The 18909-nt window shown below is 47.3% G+C and overlaps 1 protein-coding gene across 2 annotated transcripts in view; it reads left to right on the top strand.

Annotated features, from left to right (window-relative positions):
• The window catches only part of PCGF3 (polycomb group ring finger 3), a 52339-nt gene extending 38527 nt beyond the window's left edge, over positions 1-13812 (top strand). For both annotated transcript variants that reach the window (XM_047718541.1, XM_047718540.1), the window contains 3 exons: positions 2635-2772; positions 9451-9531; positions 9912-13812. In XM_047718541.1, coding sequence (XP_047574497.1) covers positions 2635-2772; positions 9451-9531; positions 9912-9959 — 267 coding nt within the window. In that variant the 3' untranslated portion in view covers positions 9960-13812. The remainder of the gene's footprint in view (positions 1-2634; positions 2773-9450; positions 9532-9911) is intronic.
• The last annotated feature ends 5097 nt before the right edge of the window (positions 13813-18909 follow it).

Raw genomic sequence — 18909 nt, forward strand, 5'->3', positions numbered from 1 at the left:
TGCATGATGTTGCCACATAGTGTTGCTATGTACTCTGTGCACAGGCCATGGTATGCAGGGCGACGCTGTGTCATTGCTCACTGACCTTTCTGTCCGGTGTCCTGGTCCCTCTGGTGCTCAGACACCTGAGGGGCCGACTGGCATGGCCAGCCAGGTCTCCTTGCACCTGTCCCAGACTGGACTCGCTGCTCCTGGACATGACGCCTGGTTGTCGTCCTCACTGCTGTCTTCGTGTGTGTACCAGTGGTGTTGAGCGTCTTTTCAAATGTCTCCTGGTTCTCTTGGGACCTCCACTTTTTATCAAATTACTTATTCTGTCATGGACTGTGTATACTGGGCAGTCTGACATGTCTCCTCGAGTTTTCTGGGGCCTGCTTGCCCCCGCTGCTTGCCCCCGGTCACTGTGCTCAGCCTTGAGGCTCTGGCATGGACTCATCAGTATTTAGAACTTTGCGGTCTCAAAGTAATGAAATTCATTAGTGTTTCTTTCCGTTATCTCAGGAAATTTCCCCACCCCAAGGTCATAAATATGTTCTCCTACGTTTTCTTGTAAAATATTTTAAAGTTTTACTTTTTACAGTGAGGTTATAAGCCACCAGCAGGTGATTTGAGTGCAGCTGGAGAGGAGGTTAAGTCTCTTTTCCTCCAGGTTGACTAGCTGGCTCATCAGCATTGGCTAATAGGCCCTCCTCACCTGTCTGATAAGAGCCTTCCATCCGTGCTGGGGTCAGTTGTGTTCTGTGCCACTGCTCCTGTCTCCCTTTGTGCCTAAACCCCAAGGAATTTACCGAGTTGCAATTATTTAATTATTTTACCTGTGAAGCTGTGGCTTCTGATGGGGCACATACCCCTTATTTTTCTTTCTCAAAATTATCTTGACTAATCACGCCCCTTCGCTCTTCCAAATAAAAACTAGAAAGCAGCCGGCCACACTCACTGAACAATCCGGATAGAACTAGGGGGCCCGCCTGCTCACCTGCCCACGGCTGCTCCCATCTCCCTCCCAGACCAGGGTCCCCTCTCCTCGTCTGTTTCATTTCATCCTCACTCTTGAGTGGTCACTTCTCTGCTTCCTGCTGTGCTTTCCAGGCACAGCGGCTGCGTCTGGAGGCCCACCTACAGCGCCTTCCTGGCCCCTTCCCCACATCCATCCGTGCCGGTGTAGCTTTCCTTCATGTCTCTTGTTTTGGTGTCTTTGCTTCCTAAATTTGAGAGTTTTTGTGCTCCATCGTTTTGATCCTTAGTCGTAACTTAAATTTTGCCTTTCCCTTGTTCTCCCTTCTTCCTTCAGAATTTCTGTTATGTGTGTGTTAGACCCCCTCAGTCTCTTCCCCCCTCACCCTTTCTTTGTTTTGTTATGTTAATGGATATCTTGCTCTCTACTTCTTTTAGGTAATCTCCTCAAGTTGATCTTTCATGAACTTGGTCTGTGTTCTGCTGAGACTCATCTGTGGTTCAGTCACCCACTGAGTTTTTACCGGTTGTATTTGGTTATCTTTTTTATACCTGCCTGGTTTTTTATTCAGAGTGTATTATGTTTTTAATTCCTTCTTTTTATCTCTAATAATTTTTAGACATATGTATTTCAGTTAATTCCTCCATTCTTTTTTTTTTTTCTTTTGAGAGAGATCGTGCAGGCAAGGGGGGAGGGGCAGAGGGAGAGACAGAATCTCAAGCAGGCTCCACGGCCAGTGCAGAGCCCGACTCAGGGCTCAGTGTCACAACACTGAGATCATGACCTGAGCTGAAATCAAGAGTTGGCTGCTCAGCCATCTAAGCCACCCAGGCACCCCTCCTTTGTTAATTCTCTTATCAGAATTTTGGGGGGTCTGACAGTACCATTTTTTGTGGCTGCTACTGGAAAAGGATTCATTCATGAGTGCTGTATTGAGCGGGCCTTCTCAGCAGTCCTGCGTGGCCTGGGGATCCTTCCTTTTGCATCTGTCGGGTACCCCCTGGTCCCAGAATCCCTTTTACTTAGTTACATTGCAGTCCCTTGTCACATGCCCTGTACTATGACCCCACTGAACTGCTGATTGTCTAAGAGGTAACTGAACTATCAAACTTTGTGCCTTTGCTTCTGGTTTTTTTCCTGAGCCCAGAGTCCTTTCTTCTCTAGTGACTTTGCCATCCTGTGGCAAGGCCAGGCATCCTACTGCTTCCTTACAAAGCTTTCCTGGGCACATTCATGCAGAGTCAGGCGTACCTGTCCCTATTGGCTGCATGTTCTTCCTCATCACGCCAACAGAGCGCTCTGCACAGCCCATGGGATGGGGCTCGGGGAGAAGCTCAGGACGGGGCTGCAGTCTGTGTCCATTTCCCTCTGAGACCAGCGCCGTGTGTACAATGAATAAATAATTCTCAGATTCACTTTGAAGTACTATGTTCATAAAACAGAATTAAAAGTGTTAGATTATATTTCACAAAACGGTAAATAGAGATTTTAAGATAATGTGTATACAACAATTAAAGTAAAGCCCTCTTCCACAGTGTTGAGGTCAAAACAGATTTCTGATTTCACAAAGCCAGTGTTGTCACATTTACTGGAATGAGTAGCTTCTCCGAGAGCCTCTGAGCCGCACAGCACACCCCCCACCCCCCCGGGAGGCCTGCCAGCCTGTCTTTCTCTCCCAGGTGAGCATCTGTCTGGAGTGCAACAGCAGCAAACTGCGGGGCTTGAAACGGAAGTGGATCCGCTGCTCGGCCCAAGCAACAGTCCTGCACTTGAAGAAGTTCATCGCCAAAAAACTTAACCTTTCGTCTTTCAACGAGGTAATAGTTGTACTGCAAACAGAAACTGTAGCAAATCTTTCCTCATTTGTGGAAGTGATACTTCTAAAGGTCTTCGGGGTTTTTTGTTTTTACATCTTTGGAGATTTTAAATCAGAAAAAAAAAAAAAAATCTTGGTTTGTTTTGCGGGCTCCCAGATAGTGTGATGGGACACAGTGTGGCCAGACGAGGGCATGGGGAGCCCCCTAACAGGAGAGACAGCACCAGGGATGGCAGGGAAAGGCTGAGATGTATGAAAGGCCTTGCTCTCGAAGAGAAACACCGTTGTAATTTCACAAATGGGTTATTGGCTGGGTAGGGGGTGAAATGGTTGGGAAGGTCGATAAGGTAAAATACTTTCAGGTATTTTGTGGTAAATGACAGGAAATGAATGAAAGTCCGCACCTCTGCTATGCACAGGGGTTGGTGGCTTGCAGCTGGGGTGAGTACCTTGGCTCAGATTCTTGGGGAGCCTTCCTGAGGCAGCAGCACTTACGCTAAGATGTTGGGATGGGGTGAATATATTTTGCATATGGGACAGATGTGGATTTGAGGAACCAGAAGGCAGACCATACTTGGTTAAATGGTGACCCCCACCGAAAGATGTGTCCATTTCCTAACCCCCAGCACATGTGAACATGACTTTATTAGAAAAAAGGTCTTCGTCAGTGTGTCGAGAATCTTGAGATGAAGAGATCATCCTAGATCATCCAGCTAGGCCCTAAATTCAGTGACAAAGGTCGTTATAAGAGGAGAGCAGACACAAATTGCCTCAGTCAATTTTAAAAGGTAGATATCTTACAAACTGTCTTCTCTGACTACAGCAGCATTAAGTTAGAAATCAGTAACAGAAGGAAAACTGGAAAGTTCACAAAACTGTGGAAATTAAACAGCACACTTTTTAAAAGAGATTTTATTTATTTATTTGAGAGAAAGAACACAAGCAGGGGGAGCAGCAGAGGGAGAGGGAGAAGCAGACTCCCCTTCAAGCAGGGAGCCCCCCACAGGACTCGATCCCAGGACCCCATGATCATGACCTGAGCCAAAGGCAAACACTTAGCCAACTGAGCCACCCAGGCACCCCTAATTAACACACTTAAACAACTAATGGATCCAAGAGAAATTGGAAAATACTTAGAGTCAAATGAAAGTGAAAACATAACTTACCAAAATCTGTGGAATATAGCAAAAGCAGTGCGAAGGGGGAAATTGATGCTATCAATACTTACATTAAAAACAAGAAAGATCTCATCAACAACCTAAATTTACAACTTGAAAAACTAGAAAAAGAACAAACTAAACCCAAATCTAGCAGAAAGAAAGAAATACTAAAGATTAAAGCAAAAATAAATGGAATAGAAAACAGAAAAACAATAGAGAAATTCAGCAGTTCTTTGAAAAGGTCAATAAAATTGACAGGGCGCCTGGGTGGCTCAGTTGGTTAAGCCTTGATTTCAGCTTGGGGTATGATCTCCGGGTCGTGGAACTGAACCCTGGATTAGGCTACGTGCTTAGCACAGATTCTGCTTGTCCCCTGCCCCCATCCCTCTATGTTCTCTCTCTCTCTCAAATAAATAAAATCTTTAAAAACCATATTAAAAAAAATTTTTTTACAAACTTTGGACTAATGGATTAAGAATAAAGACAAATTATTAAAATCTAAAATGAAAGCAGAGGCATTATTACCAATTCTACAGAAATAAAAGGGATTGTCAGAGAACACTGTGAACCATTGTATTCCAGCAAATAGGATAACCTAGATAAGTGGACAAATTCCTGGAAACACAGAACCTACCAAGACTGCATCACAGAGATGCAGAAAGTCTGAACAGACCTACGACTGGTAAGAAGACTGAACCAGTAATCAGAAATCCCCAAGAGAGCAAAGCTCAGGACCGGATGGCTTCATAGGTGACTCCTACCACTTAAAGAAGAATTAACACCAATCCTTCCCCAACTTTTCCCAAAAACTGAAGGGGAGAGAAACTTCCCAGCTCATTCTATGGGGCCAGCCTTACCCTGATATCAAAGTTGGACAGAGACACTGTAGGAACAAAAAACTATAGACCAACATCCATGATGAGCACAGATGCAAAAATCCTCCATGAAATACTAGCAAACAGAATTCAACAGCATGTTACAAGGACTATATACCGTGACTAAGTGGGTATTTCTGAAATGGAACTGTGGTTCAACATACAAAAACTGATCAAGTTAATATGTCCCAGCAACAGGATGGAGAGGGAAACTACATGATCATCTCAACTGATGTAGGTCTGCAAAGCATTTGACAAAATTCAATACCCTTTCGTGATTTAAAAAAAAGAAAAAACTCAACAAACTAGGAATGGAAGACACATGAAAATAAAAGCCATATATGAAAACCCACTACAAGCATCAGACTCACTGGTGAAAGACAGTGTTTTCTTTAAGATCAGGAACAAAGTAGGGATGCTGCTTTCACCACTTCTATCCAACATGGGACTGGATGTTCTAGCCAGAGCAGTTAGGGAGGAAGAATATATAAAACACATCCAAATTGAAAAGGAAGAATTAAAATTATTTCTGTCTGCATATGATATGATCTTACATGTAGAAAATCCCAAAGATTTTACACACACACACACACACACACACACACACGTTAGAACTAATAAATTAATTCAGTAAGGTGGCAAGACACAAAATCAACACAAAAATCAGCTGGATTTCTGCACATTAGCCATGAATAATCTGAAAAGGAAATTATAAAAGAAAATTTAATTTATAATTGCATCAAAAAGAATAAAATACTTAGGAATTAAGGAAGTGAAAGACTTGTACTATAAAAACTACAAAAATTGCTGCAAGGAATTAAGGCATAAATAAATGGAAATGTATCCCAATTGGATGGATTGGAAGACTTGATGTTGTTAAAATGTTAATACTACCTAAATAGTCTATAGTTAGAGCAATCCCTATCAAAATCCCAATGATCTTTTTGCAAAAACTTAAAAACCAATCCTAAATTTTATTAAATATCTGTGGACCCTGAGTACCCAAAACAATCCTGAAAAAGAACATAACTGGAGGAACCGCGCTTCCTAATTTCAAAACTTTTACTATAAAGCTACATTAGTAAAAAAGTGTGATATTGGCATAAAGACAGACATAGATCAATGGAATTGAATAGAGAGTCCAGAAATGAACCCTTATGTATGTGGTCAAGTGATGTTCAACAAAGGTACCAAGACCACTTAGTGGGGAAAGGATAGTCATTTCAACAAATGATGCTAAAAAAATATCACCATGCAAAAGAATGGTGTTGGATCCCTACCTCACACCATATGCAAAAGTTAACCCTAAAGTAGATCAAGGACCTAAATGTCAGACCTAAAACAGTAAAGCTCTTAGAAGAACACATAGGACAAAAGCTTCATGACAGTGGATTTGGCAATGATTTCTTAGATGGGGCAGTAAAGGCACAGTCACAAAATTTAAAAAATAGACAAATTGGACTTTCTGAAAATGAAAAAATTTTATACAGAATGTGAGAAATTATTTGCAAGCCATACATCTGATAATGGATTACTATCCTGAATATAAAGAGAACTCTTAAAACATAGCATAAAAGAATCGTACAACCTGATTTTAAAATGGGCAAAGAGATTAGACATTTCTCCAAAGAAGACACAAACAGCCAATAGCCATGAAAGGGTGCTCAGTATCACTGTTAGGGAAAATGCAAATCAAAACTACAGTGAGAACCTCCTCATACCTATTAGGATGGCTACTGTAAAAAAAATGAGTGAATAACAAGAAAGTAAAAGATGGCGAGGATATGGGGAAACAGGACCCTGTGCACCATTCAGGCGGGGGGAGGTAATGGAGTGTAAAATGGTGCAGCCACTGTGGAAAACAGTGTGGACAGTCCTCAAAAAATTAAACGTACAATCACTGTATCATCCAGCAATTCCACATCTGGGTGTGTTCCCCGGAGAATGGAAAGCGGGGTCTTAATGAGATGCTGGCACCACCATGATCATGGCAGCATTATGCACCACAGCTGAGACAGGGAGGCACCCTAGTGTCTGCGGACGGGTGGATAGACAGATGGTCGGATGAATGGATAGATGATTGACAGATGGAAGGATGGATGGACAGACAAATGGATGGGCGGATGGGTGGATGGATAGAGAGATAGAAGGATGGATGGATGAATGGGTGGACTGAGGGATGATGGACAGACGGATGGATAGAGGGACAGATGATGGATGGATAAGAGGATAGACAGGATAGGCTGATGGAGAGATAGAAGGATGGATGGATGGATGGATGAGCGGATAAACAAAATGGACATACAATCCACACAATGGAACATTCTCCAGCCTTAAACAGGAATGACATTCTGACACCTGCCCCCACCGGGATGGACCCCAAGGACACTGTGCTCAGTGACATGAGCAACCACAAAGGAATGACACTGTGTGACCCCACTTCTGTGAGTCCCCAGAGGAGTCAGATCATAGAGACAGAGTGTGCTTGGTGGATGTCGGGCTGGGGGACAGGGAGAGATGGGGAGCTAGTGTTTCTCGGGGGCAGTTTGGGAAGAGGAGAAAGTTCTGGAGGTAGAGGGTGGGGCTGTTTGCAACATTTTGGATGATAAAATGGTAAATTTTATGTGTATTTTACCACATTAAAAAAAAAAAAAAAAGGAATGAACTCTTGATACACACAAAGAGAGGCGGAAGGCGGTCTGAGGCCCAAAGCTAGCGCAAAGCTGAGCAGATGGAGCAGAGCTGGAGGGATGTGGCCCACTGGCTTCAGGCGGGACTCTGAGAGGTTCAGTCTGTAGTTTTCATCCCCCAGCAGTGGGGTTTCGGGGCAGCCGTGGAGACTGATACTGAGATAGCCAAAATGATTTGCTGGTCTCTCCAGTGGGGCTGCAAGTGGGGAGCAAGTTCGGGCTGTGCTCCTGGGTGGACAGCCTCTGGGGACAGGCTGCTGTGGCCACTGCCCCTGCACAGTGGAAAGTGAACTAAGAGGTGAGTGTCAGGGCCCCTGGTTAAGGTTGGGGTCCTTGGCATGTGGAGCCATTTGGAGCCCAGGGTCATGATGAGGTCATCCAGAGGGTCGGCGTGTGGGAGGGGCCTGCCTGGGGGAGGTGGGGTTCAGAGCCAGCCCCCGGCCTCCCCAAGTGTTCTCCCCAGCCCAGCCCTCCTGCAAACGCAAGAGCCTTCTTCCCCTTGCCCTGAGGGAGCAGTTTAAAAGACCATCTGAGTCAGCATCATTTGTCACCAGGGAAACAAATTCAAACAATGAGATACCACTCCACACCTGTCAGAACGGCCAAAATCCAGAACTCTGACCACTACATGCTGGCAAGGGTGTGGAGCAACAGGGACTCCTGTCCACGGCTGGTGGAGACAGTTTAGCCGTTTCTTATAAAACTAAATACTCTCACCATGTGGCCCAGCAGTCCCACTCCGTGGGGTCCCCCCGAATTAACTGAAACCTTACGACCACACGAAAACCTGCACACCATTGTTTACAGCAGCTTTCTTCACAATCGCCAAAACCTGAGAACCACCAAGACGTCCTTCCATGTGTGAGTGAGTGGGTGAATTAGCTGTGCTCCACGCAGACCTATTACTCATTTTCATGAGAAACGAGCACCCAAGACGTGAAGAGACACGGAGGAGCCTTAAATGCACATCACTAAGGAAAGACGCAGCAGGATTCCAGCTGTGGGACATCCCGGGAAGGGCAGAACCACGGGGACAGTGACAAGACCTGCAGTTGTCGGGGCTGGGGAGAGGAGGGCGAACAGGGGGAGCACGGGGCATGTGGGGGCCGGGAAGCAACTCAATGATACTGCAGTGGCGGCCTGTCCTGATGCCCTCATCCAGACCCATAGAACATCCCCCCCCCCAGGGGGAACCCCGATGTCATCTGTGGACTCTGGGTGATGGTGTCGTGTCTGTGGAGACTGGTCCACCATAAGGGATGTCCACTCCAGTGCGGATGTGGCTCACGGGGGACTGGGGTGCATGGGACATCTCTCTCTGCCCTCCTTGGTGCTCTCACCCTCAAACTGCTCTAAAAATAGTCTTTTTTTAAAAGAAAGGAAAGGGGTGCCTGGGTGGCTCACTCATTAAGCATCTGCCTTTAGCTCAGGTAATGATCCCATCATCCTGGGATTAAATCCCACATCAGGCTGTCTACTCAGTGGGGAGTCTGCTTTTCCCTCTCTTTCTCTCTCTCTCCTCTCTCCTTCCCTCTGGCCCTCCCCACCACCCACATGCTTCTCTCAAATAAATACGATCTTACAAAAAAAAAAAAGGAAAAAGACTATCTGAAGAGCCCATTTACTTTTTCCACTGAGATAAGAGGGACAAACTTGGCCAAGAATGGACCAAGGTGGGGAGACAGATGCAGTGTGGTAACCACAGCTGAGGGCCCTGGGGGGGCCATGGTGAGTGTGGACCTCCCCAGGCGCCAGATGCTCCTGGCCCTCAGGTGGGTTGGGGTGGGGCCTTCTGAGCAGTCCCCACCTGTGCCACCTGGAGACAGGACACGCCCCCCCCCCACAGGCAACTGACATTGTGTGGCCCAACTGGCATAACCAGCGTGGCCGAGGGGGCAGATGTGCCGAGCGCCGTGCCCTTGGCACCCTGACTGAAGCCTTCTTCTCCCACCAGCTGGACATTTTATGCAACGAGGAAATCCTGGGCAAGGACCACACACTCAAATTTGTGGTTGTCACAAGATGGAGATTCAAGGTGAGACTTTGGAAAGGTTGGGTTGTTGGCTGCAAATGGCAACTACTTTTCTGTGCATATTTTTCAACTAAGAGCTTAGAAGTAACTGTCACAGCATTGTGAAAGACAATCATTGTGCTGCCATCCACGCTGCAGCCACACGGGTGGCTCCATCCCCTGACCACCCTGTGGTGGGCTGCTGCATTCAGAGGGTGCCGGGGACCCTCACCGATGCAGGAAGCAGATGGCAGAACCCTGACTTGAGGGGCAGCCTGGAGCAGGGGTGACAGCTAGCGGGACCAGGTGAGGCAGCAGGTGTGCACAGGTCCCAGGTTGCCTGGGCCCCAGGAAGGGGGGCCATCCGCGTGGCTGGTGGCTGACTCTCTAACTTTGTCTTACAGAAGGCGCCACTCCTGCTCCACTACAGACCCAAGATGGACCTGCTCTGAGCCTAGCCCTGGGCCGGCTCTGCTGCCCTCCGTGCCACCTGCGGGTGTCGTGGGGACCAGACTTCTGAATAGAGAGTATTTATAACTTTTGTATGAGAGAATTCACACTCAGCAAGACACTACCAGCACCACGGTTACAAGACGACGAAACACTTCACAGTCTCAGCGGCAGAAGGAGCGCCTCTCACAGACCAGATGGTAAACATGGTGGCCAGGCAACCTGTGCTTGCTTCCCGGGCCTTGGAAATCCGGTCATTTCCGTTGCGTTTATGAATTAGGGTTCATGCTAAGCCTCAAAAATCCTTGTACATTTACTGAACCCTTCCTAAGTTATTGAAAAATCTCTCTCCATGGTGAATGACAATATTTATGTTGCCTTTAGCTTCCTGAAGACTCAGAAGGTATATAAAGGGTTAATTTAAAACCATTCCATTAATTCTATGAGTTCGGCGCGGTATTTCATCATCTACCATGTTAGGAACCGTGACAAGCCCATAGCTCCCCTGCCTGGCCTGGGGCTCTGGGCTCTGAGGCCCCGAGGTGAGGTGGGGGGCTCCACGTGCTGCTCCCCAGACATAGGCGCTCCCCACAGGGCAGATCAGAGGTGGCTTGGCCAGCTTAATGCTGGTTTGCAGAGCCGTTCTTGTTCTCAGACGGGACTGGTGTTCAGTAGGGCTCTGACCCTTCAGGAACTTAAGTTCCCCACTTAATTCTTTCCCGGGTTTATCGTGCTGAAGAGAGAGGTGGTGGCATTGTATAGGGTCTCCCTGAGAAGGTGCCGTCAGTCAGAGGAGGGCTGGCACCCGGGGCATGCAGACTGAGGTTCCCGCCATGTCCACCCCACGCTGCCCCGTGGACGGGGGTGTTGGGGGGGTACCCTCCAGCAAGCTTCGGAGGAGCCTGCCGGCTGCTCTTTCAGTTCCTTGGTGACCTGAAATGCCAGTCACAGGCAGGACACACTTTGTCTACCCCTTTCTCCTCCCAGGTGTTAACATTTTTGTGGGATTAGTGAATAAACTCTGACGGCACATTAAGTATTTGTCCCTTTAAAACAGTAACTGGGAACATGGAAAGGCAGGAGGAGAAAGCAGCCATTTTCCGGGGTCGTGAAAGTGTTCTGGGGTTCTGTGGCCATCCTTGTCCTCTCTGTCTGCCCACACCGTCCATTTGTCTGTGAGCTCTGGGTTCCTCCCCCTCGTCCTCAGTCACCCCCAGGCAGCCGCAGCCGCCCACCTCCTTTGTTCATGGAATGTGTCACCATCCTGTCTGGAATTTCTTCTCACATTTGCTTTGAATGTTATGGTGGGGTTTTTTCTGTTTCCTTTTCTGTTATATACGTGAGACCTAATCTTGGTGACAAGAAAACCATTCAAATTAATTCAATCCAAGTGATTCTAACATAAGGCCTTTTAGAAGCCTCGAAGCAGGTTCTGTTAGGAATTGGTCACCAGTCACCCCTCCCTGAAGCCCCTTCACCCCCGGTGCTGTTTGCCGTGTTCAGTTCGCTAGCTTGCTGTCCGTCCGAATCACGTCTGCAGATCGCTCCACGAGGGTCACTGAGTAGGTGTGTATGAGTGCATATGACCTGTCTACCTCAACATACACATTGTTGCTGAAGCCACACTAAGCATGGTGCGGTCTGGGCTCTGGCGTTGGAACTCGGCTGTTCTCCTGGGCGGCGGTGGAGGGGAGGGTCCCACAGTGTAAGCATCCAAATTCAAACAATATCAACTCACAGTTCAGGTCAGACTGAGTGTCGCTGTCAGAATCTCCTAATAGATATTTGTGACTTTGTAGCTATCTTTGGAATCACTTGAATTTGCTATGGTGCTAAGTGGATGTATTTCGATACACAGGTGGAGGTGGTCAGGGCCAGCGCTTACACCACCGGCTGGCTGCTGACCCACCCGTGACCCCCTTTTGTAATCGTGTTACCCTGACAAAACCTCAGCTGCAGACCTACTATTTTTCTAAGATTCCTCATGCAGACTGTCTTCACTGCAGGGCGGCCCCCAGGGACCCGCAGCCCTCGGCAGACGGGAGCCCAGAGCCCGTGTCCCAGGGCGACTTCTGTGGTCCCCTCCCCACTGGCACGCTTTCATTTCACCTCGAAAGGCTGAGTTTCGTTTTTTCCAGCATGCAAGCCAGGATCAGTTTCTTTTGTAACAGACGGAGTTCCTGTGAAGTGGTCTTCACGACTGTTGACGCTGGTAATAACACACATGCTATTCAGTCACCTTCCTGCGTCACCGTCAACGGCAGTGGGACCCGCTCCCCAGCATGCGGGCTCACTACGTGCAGTTCTCATGAAGATAGAAAATTCAGATAGAATATATAATATTGAATTTAAGATTTGGGGGGGTTAAAAAAAAGAAAACTTAACTTTATAAAATTATTTATTCTATTTTAAGCCTTCTATCATATTTTCCCATCCAATTGTTTGGTTTCCGTGGTCCAGCTTTATTTACAGGCATATAAAATGAAATTGTGACATGTTTTGCAAGCTTCTTCTTTTTACTTTGAGTAGCTTTTAATTTGTACGTTTTTGTTTCATATAGATGAAGAGCATCGTTCATGCTTTTGTGCGATAGGTTCCAAGAAGCATTTATTAGATATCTGTTTAAATTGTAATGTCGCATCTCTTCTGCTAAATCGAAAGGGAACGTCGGTGGAATTTCAAAATATGTGCATTCAGCTATTTGGTTTTTCCTTCTCACTGTTGTTCCAAGAACACTGTTTGGGGATGGTTTGTGTGTGTGCCCCGTGCGAAAACACCTGTCCACAACATCTGAGGGCGCATGACCGGGCAGGCAGCTGCCAAGCACTGTGTGGCCGCCCCAGGTCCCCTGTCTTCAGACCCTGCATGCTCACAGCCCTGGATATGCCACCGCGTATCCACCATATGTGGGACGGTGCTACTCCCCCTGCGGCCCAAGCCCTCTGGGTCGTGCGGCCTCTGATGCCTCCTTGTGGTGAAGTCTTTAGAAATTTGTTTCATTTTTCCTCAAAGCTCACAGGCGGGCATTTTAGAGCAATTTAAAATGTGTCATTGGATCGATTGTTCTAGGAACGAGCCAGCTGATTTCTACTTTATACGTGAATATTAGATACGCTCTCAAGATGTTGAAAGTAAACAGCGCAGGTAGCCAAATCAGAAAATACCCAGTTTCTCTGTTTCCTCAGGAAATCATTAACACTCCAGCACATCACGTGTGACCTTTGCGTGATAAGCCAGTGGGTTTCTCTGCCTTGGTATTTCAACAAACTACAGAAATTGGGATAAGTAGATTAGAAAACCATTATTCACACTAACCATAATTTTGCAAAGGTTCTGTCCCTGCCAGGCAGGGACCCAGGTGGCACGGCCAGCCACCAGCCCACCAAGGAGGCTCTGCCTGCGCAACCCACCCCCCCACCCTCCACTTGCATTGCGTGTGGGTCACCACATCCATGAGCACATCTGAAGGATGGACTGACGTTTGAGTGTCCCCTAAAATGTGTGTAGCATTAGTGTAAATGTCTATTCCGACAATTTAATTGGGTCTAAGGAAACCATTTTTCCCCAAATGATGAAGGGTCCAGGGGTGTGAGCCACCGTTAGCCTGATCGTCACATGTGTTGCGGTTTACTGAGATGACAATGCAGATACATATTTTTGACTGTTTAATTTGAAAGTTTACATTTTTTATGCTTTGTGTTGGTGTGTAATTTTTGTACTATTGGTGGCTAGTTTTTGTCTAAAATCTTTTTTGGAATATTGCTTAAATGTTTTGATTTTATGATAGTGAAGCTTGTACTCAGTGTTTTGCCAATTAATATTATATGCTTGTAATAAAAGCAAAAGAAAAACTTACCTAAAATTCTTTCAGACTGGAAATTTATAATCTAAAATACTTGGCTTTTGGTTTTTTGGGGGTTTTGTGGGGCTTTTTTGTAGATAATGTAAAATATTTGTAAGAGCATACGGTGGATGATCTGTTGTCTACTACAGTATGATGAAAATACCACAGACGTTGGTAGTGTCTGAAGGACACACCCCTCACACAATTCTCTGCTTCACCCTGTCCTGAACCCGCACAGATTAACTCCCTTATCCCACTTCACGCGGCCCCTGTAGCTGCACAACTCCAGTGGAGCTGGCCTGGGGTTCGGTACCACAGGTTTGGCGGGAATGTGTGTACCGTCTGCGCTCATCTGTCTGCTTGGAGTGAGAACTCACTTTGGTGGAGAGCGCCATGTGCCAATGAAAATACTGTTAAAAAAAGAACCTGCTAGTCCCTGTGGTGGGTGGGCTGACAATATTTTACTTCCCTGTTAGGGTGTCAGTCGGAGTTCCCAGAGGAGCAGAAGCTGCAAAGACACATGTACAGGGATCTGTGTCTGTTGTCATGAGCGCACTAAGAGCACACACGGGTTGTGTTTTCCCAGAATGTCAGCTTTATTCAGTTGTAAAGCTAGGTTAAAGCAGGTTTAGGGTCCCAAACTCAATGATGTTTCATTGCACATGTCATTTTGGCTTCATATATCTCACACAAACCAAAGCGCGTAAGAAAATCACACAACAAACAAGATACAAGGGGATAAGTTGTTAATAAACCAAATGTAAAGTCAGCCTGTGAGCGAGCAGTTGAGATGAGGATAAAGTATTCGTTGTGTCCGGGCCGTGGTGGATGGTGGCGGGGTGGGACGGGAGCTCTCCCTGTTCAGAGATCAATTGGACAGAACTTGGTGGCAGTTGCCTTCTGATCCAGTCAGACGTGAAAGCGTCATCATCTGGAGAGTCAACACTTGCTGCAAAGGTCCTGCCTTTTAAAGGAGTTGAATTGATGGTGGGCCTTTGCCGGTCTCTCCTGGTTCTCCTGGTTATCAGTTCCTGGTGCTGTTGGCCTGTGCTGGTCTCAACGGTCCCTGCTCCTGGAGGGTCGCATCTCTGCTCAAGAGGACTGACTCCATTTGCTGTCTGCATGCATGTTCAAGGAGTTTGCTCTGTGGAGGCTGTCTGTCAGCTGCAAACTGGGGAGGGCGTGTGCAGTGCTATGAAGGGCAGGAGAGGACCAGGTCCCAGCTCAGGTGTCAGGCGGGAGGCGGTCCCTCTTCCTCCACCTTTCTCTCCAGTCAGGCCTTCCAGGGCTTGCCTGACGCCCACCGGTTTTGGGGAGGGCTCAGCCCGCCAAACCAGATGCTCTTCTCCTCCAGAAACACCCTCACAGGCACCTTCAGAGTCACTTCGGTCTGGGCACGTTCAAGCAGATGCGTGATCTTACCCCGAGAGAGAATGGCAGAGGGAGCTTTGCCCAAAACTTTGTTTTTTAAAGGTTATGTAATTGACAGCAATCTTGAAAATCTGAGAAAACTGGAGCTGAAAAAACAGAATATGATGACCAAAATTATATTCCCTCGTGGGTTTCAGATCAGTTCACGTGAAAGAAAAGTTGAGTGTTAAGAAACGGACTTTGCCAGGCCACCTGGGGGGCTCTATTGGTGAAGCATCTGCCTTCAACTCCGGTCATGATCCTGGTTTTGGGATGGAGCCCCACATCGGGCTTCCTGCTCAGCAGGGAGCCTGCTTCTCCCTCTCCTCCCTGCTCATGCTCTTTCTTGCTATCTCTGTCTCTCCCAAATAAATAAGTAAAATCTTAAAAAAAGAAGGTAGGGAGGGAGGAAAAAAGAAACATTTTGCCTGTTCTACCTGCTTTCTTTCAGTAAGTGGTCTAGAATGTCAGTTTATCAGATGTTCACCTGGATCCCGGAGTTGGCGGCCGGGAGCAGCAGGGAGGGGGCATCTTCGGGGTTAGGCCCCCCTTGCTGGTCCGAGTCTCCACTGGCACCAGGTGAGGCTGGTGGGATCCAGGGCTCTGCAATCCTCCTGGCTCCTCCTGAGACCAGGGAGGCCTCTCTGTAGGCCTCGAGGGACTGTGTGTGCCTGTCTGCTCCTCTCCCCTGAGGTCTTACTGGCGGTTTTGCTCCTTCAGTGTGAATGCATGTGCGTGAAAATGTGAGTCCCGTTTTAACTGGAAGAACTATTACGAATGTGATTGTGCAGCCCTAAAATGTAACCGGCGCACATGGCACAGCTTGAATGTCTCCTTTAGATTTTTGGTTCTTAAGGATAAAACCCCCAGTGGGTGCAACAAGACCCCCTGCTAAGGGGCAGCTGTGGCCAGACCATGGGGTGTGGGGCTGGGGCTGCCTCACTGTCCCCACTGCATTGTAATGCACCCTTTGCCTGAAACAATGAAATCATATGTCCATCTCCCAGTTACACTGAAATACGCCTGTGCTGACCCAGTAAGTCTCCTGTAGGGCATACAGTTCACTCCCTCCATCAAAGACCAATAGGGGAGAGCACCTGGCTGGCTCAGCAGGTAAGAGCCTGCAACGCTCAGCCTTAGGGTCGTAAGTTCAAGCCCTACGTTGGGCCTGGAGCCTACTTAAAAGAAAAAGACCACTGGTTACATTTTGTACCTTCTCTTATTTACTTGGCAGTGAGATGCTTTCCCAGGTCCTGAGGAAAGGGACAGGGCTGTCTTAACCACGTGCGGACTCTGCAGTAGGACCCTTGTCAGCTTCATTTTTATTAAGCTTGATTTATTTTGGTATGAAAAATTAACAATGTGTTACCTTTATTCCTACTGTTTTTCAAGCATATTGGGGTACTATGAAAACAAATTTTCTGCTTTAAGAACATTTTTTTAAAAGATTTTATTTATTTAAAAAAAAGATTGTATTCATTTGAAAGAGAGCACGAGCAGGGAGAAGGGCAGAAGGAGAAGCAGACTCCCCACTGAGCAGGTAGCCTGATGTAGGACTCAATCCTGGTACCCTAAGAACATTTGTTTGTTTGTTTGTTTGTTTTTGTTTGTTTGTTTGTTTGTTTTTAAAGAAGCAATTTTTTTTTAAAGATTGTATTTATTTATTCGACAGACAGAGATCACAAGTAGGCAGAGAGGCAGGCAGAGAGAGAGAGAGGAGGAAGCAGGCTCCCCGCAGAGCAGAGAGCCCGATGTGGGGCTCGATCCCAGGACCCTGGGATCATGACCTGAGCCGAAGGCAGAGGCCTTAACCCACTGAGCCACCCAGGCGCCCCCCTAAGAACATTTTTAGTCAAGGGGCGTCTGGGGGGCTCAGTCAGTGAAGTGCCCAACTCTTAGTTTCAGATCAGGTCGTAATCTCAGGGTCGTGGGATCGAGCCCAGCGTCAGACTCCCTGCTCAACACAAGGTCTGCTTCTCCCTCTCCCTCTGCTCCTCCCCTCATGCTCTCTCAATCTCGCTGTCTCTCAAGTAAATTAACAAAATCTTTTTTTAAAAAAAGTCTGAGACTTTAATGGGTTTATTTATTTATTTTGGAGAGAGACATGCGCTTGAGTTGGGGAGGTGGGCAGAGGGAGAGAGACACTCCAGCAGACTCCCACTGAGCGTGGACCCCGACGTGGGGCTCCATCTGAGGACCCTGAGACTGACTTGATCTGAAACCAAGAGTCGGATGCTTCCCCAACTGCGCCACCCAGGCGTCCTGACAGGGATATTCTTTTCTTTTCTTTTTTTAAGATTTTATTTATTTGTTTGACAGAGACACAGTGAGAGAGAGAGAACACAAGCATGGGGAGTGGGAGAGGGAGAAGCAGGCTTCCTGCTGAGCTGGGAGCCGGATGTGGGCCTGGATCCCAGAACCCTGGGATCAGGACCTGAGCCGAAGGCAGATGCTTAATGATGGAGCCACCCAGGCGCCACCCTGATGGGGATATTCTTAACGTCTGCTTTTAAGCATAATGGTTGTGGGGTTTTGATAAACACCTTCTCCTAAGTGGAGAAATTTCCTTCTATGACAGCTTACTTAATATTTTAATCAGGAATATGTGTTAATTATTTATTTTATTTTTTAAAATTGAATATTTTATTTTATTTTATTTTATTTTTAAAGATTTTATTTATTTATTTGACAGAGAGAAATCACAAGCAGGCAGAGAGGCAGGCAGAGAGAGAGGAGGAAGCAGGCTCCCTGCTGAGCAGAAAGCCCAATGTGGGGCTTGAACCCAGGACTTGGGATCATGACCTGAGCCGAAGGCAGCGGCTTAACCCACTGAGCCACCCAGGCACCCCTTATTTTATTTTTAAGATTTTATTTATTTATTTGACAGAGAGAGATCACAAGTAGGCAGAGAGGCAGGCAGAGGGAGAAGGGGAAGCAGGCTCCCCGCTGAGCAGAGAGCCCGATGCGGGGCTCGATCCCAGGACCCTGAGACCATGACCTGAGCTGAAGGCAGAGGCTTAACCTACTGAGCCACCCAGGTGCCCCTAAAATTAAAATTTTTAAATTACCCTTTTGGTTTTGGAGTTCTTACACATGAATTCGTGCAGCCACTACAGTGAGGACACAGAGTGGGTCCTCAGCCGAAGAAAAGACTCCTTCTTAGTGCCAATCCTTTGTTGCTGAGCACCTGCCCCACCAATGGCCCCAGGCCACCACTGACCTTCAGCACCACCCTGCCTTCTCGAGAGCTTGGTAAGCACATACCATGAGCCCCACAGCGCTGCCTAGGTCCATACTCCCCCTTCTCTATGTTCTGGGCAAGCCACAGTTACCAGATCCCCCGCGCACGCAGACCTTCTGTGCTTGCAGTATTCACTGACTGTGAACAGAGCAGCTGTGAACATTCCCACACGGGTTTGCACGGGGATCATAAGACTGTTCTCCGAAAGTAGAATTGCTGGGTCATCTGCTGAGCGTGCACTTCACTTGGTAAGCTGCTCTCATCTGCATTTCTGACTGCGAGGTGTGAGAGGCCTAGCTGCTCCACTGCTGGTGTCCCCCTGAGTGTAGCCCAGTTACAGGCATGCAGGAGGGTCTCACTGTAGTTTGAGTCTGCCTTTCCCTGGTGGCCACGGATGTTGAGCATCTCGGTGGCTTGTTGGCCATTATATCATCTACAGTGTGCCTTTTGCCCACTT

This window comes from Lutra lutra, chromosome 2 (assembly GCF_902655055.1).
Source record: "Lutra lutra chromosome 2, mLutLut1.2, whole genome shotgun sequence".
NCBI lineage: Eukaryota > Metazoa > Chordata > Mammalia > Carnivora > Mustelidae > Lutra > Lutra lutra.